The sequence below is a fragment of the Mandrillus leucophaeus genome, unplaced genomic scaffold, assembly GCF_000951045.1.
Source record: "Mandrillus leucophaeus isolate KB7577 unplaced genomic scaffold, Mleu.le_1.0 Scaffold4, whole genome shotgun sequence".
In the NCBI taxonomy this organism is placed as follows: Eukaryota; Metazoa; Chordata; class Mammalia; order Primates; family Cercopithecidae; genus Mandrillus; species Mandrillus leucophaeus.
This window is the reverse complement of record NW_012104253.1, coordinates 3,847,957-3,853,162: the sequence shown is the minus strand read 5'-3', so window position 1 is coordinate 3,853,162 and position 5,206 is coordinate 3,847,957. Positions and strand designations below refer to the sequence as shown.

General features: G+C 46.2%; 1 protein-coding gene across 6 annotated transcripts in view; it reads right to left on the bottom strand.

The window, feature by feature from the left end:
- Positions 1 to 5,206, bottom strand: part of WARS (tryptophanyl-tRNA synthetase) — a 47,800-nt gene that overhangs the window by 32,986 nt on the left and 9,608 nt on the right. For 4 of the 6 annotated variants that reach the window (XM_011991631.1, XM_011991629.1, XM_011991628.1 and 1 more), the window contains one exon: positions 2,443 to 2,616. The exons of the other annotated variants lie outside the window; for them this stretch is intronic. In XM_011991631.1, the coding sequence (XP_011847021.1) occupies positions 2,443 to 2,553 (111 nt within the window). In that variant the 5' untranslated portion in view covers positions 2,554 to 2,616. The remainder of the gene's footprint in view (positions 1 to 2,442; positions 2,617 to 5,206) is intronic. 6 annotated transcript variants of the gene reach the window in all.

Sequence of the window (5,206 nt, the reverse complement as noted above, 5' to 3'; positions counted from 1 at the left end):
GCCTGTAGTCCCAGCTACTCGGGAGGCTGAGGCAGGAGAATGGCATGAACCTGGGAGGCGGAGCTTGCAGTGAGTTGAGATGGCACCACTGCACTCCAGCCTGTGGGCAACAGAGCGAGACTCTGTCTCCAGAAAAAAAAAAAAAAAAAAAAGAAAAGATCATCTAAAGACCTTGACACGAAAGATATTCCCCAACAAAAGGGGAGCGGCCTGATCACTCTCCAGGAAGTGGAACCCATGTTGATAAGCTCCTCCCCAACGAAAAGTACATCTAGCAGTTTTTACTGCACCCCCCAAAACACAAGCAAACAGCCAAGAAACACCAAACATTTGAGAATTGCCTCTAATATGAAAGGCAGGTAGGAAACAAATTAAGATGGAAGAAACTGAGATTATAAAGGATGTAGAGGACTTATGGAAAACTACCATTAAGATCTCAGACAGAAAAGGGTGGCACTGTAATGTAAGTCAGGGCAGAGTGCTATGAGGAAACTTCAGGGAGCACACATGCTCCTGGAGGTTAAAAATGACAGCAGAAATGGAAAATAGGAGGGTTAGAAAATCAGAGAAACAGTCTCTGAATTTAAAAAAAAAAGTCTGTGAAGAGAGAAAACAGAAGAGATCAAAGAAATCATGATTTCTGAGAATTAACGGTCATGAGTTTCTAGTCTAAAAGGCAGGCTGAGTGTGGGGGCTCACGCCTGTAATCCTAGCACTTTGGGAGGCTGAGGCAGGCAGATCACGAGGTCAGGAGTTTGAGACCAGCCTGGCCAACATAGCGAAACCCCATCTTTAGTAAAAATACAAAAATTAGCCGGGCCTGGTGGCACACAACTGTAATCCCAGCTACTTGGGAGGCTGAGGCAGGAGAACTGCTTGAACCCAGGAGGCAGAGGTCACAGTGAGCCGAGATTGTGCCACCACACTCCAGCCTGGGTGACAGAGTGAGACTCCATCTTGCGGGGCGGGGTCGGGGGGTGGGGCGGGGAAGAAAGGCATACTGAGCCCACATGCCATGAAATTCCAGAACACTGGAACAAAGAAGATCCTGCCAACTTCCAAAAAGAAAAAACAAAGGAATGGCAACTGACTTCTCTGCAGCAAGCCCAGAAGCTAGGTGCCAGTAGAGCAGTGGCTTCAGCATTTCCAGGGGAAATCACTTCCATGCTAGAACCCTACACCCCGCCTGGCTATCAATCACATTTTAGGTAAAATACATACACTTTCAGATGGGTAAGATCCCCCCAGAAATATTTCCTTTGCAGTATTTTTTCAGAAACAATTGGAAGATTTGCTCTGCCCAAAGAGTAAAGCAAAGAGGAATAAGACGAAGGAGCAGGAAACGGGGCACCCAATCAACAGGGGTGAAAGAAACCCCTGGGTCGACAGTGAAGAAAGACGCCAAGATGGGCAGTGTAGGACGCAAGAGTCACCAGTCCAGAGGGAAGCAGGCAGAAGGTTTTGGGAGAGATCTCCTCAAAAAGATGAACCTGATAGACTAGTTGATGTGTGTTGAAAGGAGATTCATTGGACAGGGAAAGGGCTTGGAGATACATTATCATTAGTATCACTAATATAAAAGTCAAGCAAACAGAAATTAAGACAAATATTAACTCCAGAGAAAACAAAAGCTGGGCGAGAAAGTTAGAGTACTCATTCTATCCTTGATGGTTCAGCTGTCCACGTCTATTTCCATGGTCATAATAATGTCAGTGTACAGATACTGACCTAACTACAACTGCAATATAGACGGGGAGACTGCCTGGATGGCAAGTGGTTGTGGAAGTATGAATTCTTCATTTCCACCTGAAAGTTCCCAACTTGAAAATCAACAAGGAACAATATAATAAGCAGAATATTTACAGATATGGGGCGTACATAACCAAAAGGTCGGCTAAAAGAATTGAGCAGGAAATAGGGAGAGGTGGGTTGGAGGGCCACTGTACTTCACAAAGGCTTTGAGAACCCCTGACTCTTTACACCACAGGCATCCCAATGTTGATAAAGGGAAAAATACATTTAAAACGATAACCAAGGCTGGCATGGTGGCTCATGCTGGTAATCCCAGCACTTTGGGAGGCCAAGGTGGACAGATCACCTGAAGTCAGGGGTTTGAGACCAGCCTGACCAACATGATGAAACCCCATCTCTACTAAAAATACAAAATTAGCTGGTTGTGGTGGCGCATGCCTGTAATTCCAGCTACTTGGGAGGCTGAGGCAGAAAAATCGCTTTAACCCGGGAGACAGAGGTTGCAGTGAGCTTAGATTGCGCCATTGCACTCCAGCCTGGGAAACAAGAGTGAAACTCCCTCTCAAAAAAAAAAAAAATTATAACCAAAACACCTCAGTCATTGAGGAAACCATCTATTCTAGAGTAACACAACCCTACAGACTTGGGAGGCTCAGCTGCCTTCGTGGAGAATCCAGCAAAATCATGTACCTTTGACGCATTTCCCGCTTTGAGGGACCTCACGAGCTCCCCTTGTGTGGCGATGCTGTTGAACAGCTCCAGCGGAGAGGCACAGGGCTCGCTGTTGGGCATGTTTGCCATCTCTCAGGAAGTACGTTCACGGCCGGCCTGAGGTCAGAGGCTTCGTTCAGCAGACAGTCAAGACTGGTGGCGGGGCGGGGTGGGGGGCACAGGGAAGGAGAGAGAAGAAAAACGAGAGAATAACAAAACATCGTAGCTGTTTTTCCTTTCCTGTATTGAGTCCTTTTTTCCGAAAAGGTTGTGAGGTGAGTTACAATAAAGGACATGGATAATATAATAAAAAGAGAAGCAGAAATTCGGGGCCATGAAGAAGAGGAAAACCATCAAATGCCAATGCTGAAGACTAAAGGAGTGGCTAGGATTTACTGACTTAAGGTCTGCAAAAGAGGGGCCTCCTAGTCAAGATCAAGTTTGCACCTGGTGATGCCCCCTGTGCCCCACCCAGTGCCCAGAGCACTGGAGGACTCTTGTTTGCTCAGGGTCTAAATATCAATTTTTTTTTTTTTTTTTTTTTTTTTTTGAGACAGAGTCTTGCTCTGTTGCCCAGGCTGCAGTGGGCAACTTGGCTCACTGCAAGCTCTGCCTCCCAGGTTCATGCCATTCTCTCACCTCAGCCTCCCAAGTAGCTGGGACTACAGGTGCCCGCCACCACGCCCGGCTAATTTTTTGTATTTTTAATAGAGAACGGGGTTTCACCGTGTTAGCCAGGATGGTCTCGATCTCCTGACCTCGTGATCCGCCCATCTCGGCCTACCAAAGTGCTGGGATTACAGGCGTGAGCCACCACGCCCGGCCAATACCAATGTGTTTTAATAAACCTAAGTTCACTAGTGCCAAAAACTTCTGGCAAATTACTATTTGATGTTTTCTTTTTTTTTTTTGAGATGGAGTCTTGCTCTGCCACCTAGGCTGGAGCGCAGTGGCGCGATCTCGGCTCACTGCAACCTCTACCTCTGGGGTTCAAGTGATTCTTCTGCCTCAGCCTCCCAAGGCTGCCTGCCACCATGCCCAGCGAATTTTTGTATTTTTAGTAGAGGGAGGGTTTCACCATGTTGGCCAGGCTGGTCTTGAACTCCTGACCTCAGGTGATCCTCCCACTTCAGCCTCTGGAAATGTTGGGATTACAGGTGTGAGCCAAGGCACCCATCCTCTATTTGCTGTTTATCTTAATTGCCTTGGGAATGAATTATCGGGCTTTTGGACCCATAACTAATATATCGCTGAGCAAATGTCTTCCACTGCTGGCCAGCTGCTCTCAAAGTGAGCTCTGGGGTGGAGGACAGGGCCTTACCTGTCCTAGGTTCCACATGGGGTAAGGACTGTCTCCAGTCTGTCCATTCCGCATGCTGCCTTATTTAACTACGAACCTTTGGAGAAGGTGTGTCTGTACCTCCTATTAGTTATGATTCACTATTACCCTTGCAGAAGGTGAGGACAGGGCAGACAGAGACTGTGCTGCCATCAAACCCTTCTTGGCTCAATCATTTCCTCTAAGTGTCAAGTTTTCTCACCTATAAAATGGCACCGCCAGGAACTTCTTCCTCTACCCCAGGCTCTTATGAGAACGAAATGAGGAAAAAAAGGCATGGTAGCACTTTGTAAACTGTAAAGCAAGATGTAACTACGTTACGAGTAGTTATTAAATTTCTTGTGTTTCTTAGGGTTTCAAAGACTGGCTGAACTCCAGCTTCATTTTAGCTTGCTGTAAAACCTTGGAGGAGAAGGAAAATGACAAGGCTAGTGCCTGAGCTGCTAACTTTGAATACCTCTGTACCTGTTATTGTTCTAAGCACCTTATATGTATCAATCACTTAAGCCTTGCGGCAGTCCTATGAAATAGATTTCTTATCTCCATTTCAAAGATGAGGCACAGAGGGGTTAAAAAAAACTTGCCCACGGCTGGGCATGGTGGCTCATACCTGCAATCCTGGCACTTTGGGCAATATAGTGAGACTCTACAAAAAAATGAGAAAAAAAAAAAATTAGCTGGGCACGGTGGTGGGCCTGTAATCCCAGCTACTTGGGAGGCTGTAGTGGGAGGATCACTTGAGCCCGGGAGTTTGAGACTTCAGTGAGCTATGTTTGCATCACTTTACTCCAGCCTGGGTGACAGAGTAAGACACTGTCTCTAAAAAATAAAAATAAAATAAAATAAAAGCTTGCCCACATTAACATCACAAGGAAATGGCAGAGGTGTGCTATAAACTCTAGTAGTTTGACTCTAGAGCCTACACTTTCAACCATTATCCTACAAATGACTTATCTCTATGAATCAAACATATACATTTGTGGTGTCATTTATTTTACTCTATCCTATCCATTTGTTAAATATTTGCTGTAAAATTATGTAAATTGGCCGGGCTGAGGTCAGGAGTTTGAGACTAGCCTGGCCAACATGGTGAAACCCCGTCTCCATTAAAAATACAAAAAAATTAGCTGGGCATGGTGGCGCACACCTGTAGTTCCAGATACTTGGGAGGCTGAGGTGGGAGAATTGCTTGAAACTGGGAGGTGGAGGTTTCAGTGAGCTGAGATCACACCACTGCACTCCAGCCTGGGTGACAGAGAGGTTCTGTCCCAATTAAAAAAAAAAAAAAGTATGTAAATTGGCCAGGTGTGGTGGCTCATGCCTGTAATCCCAGCACTTTGGGAGGCCAAGGAGGGTGGATCACTTGAGGTCAGGAGTTCGAGACCAGCCTGGCCAACATGGTGA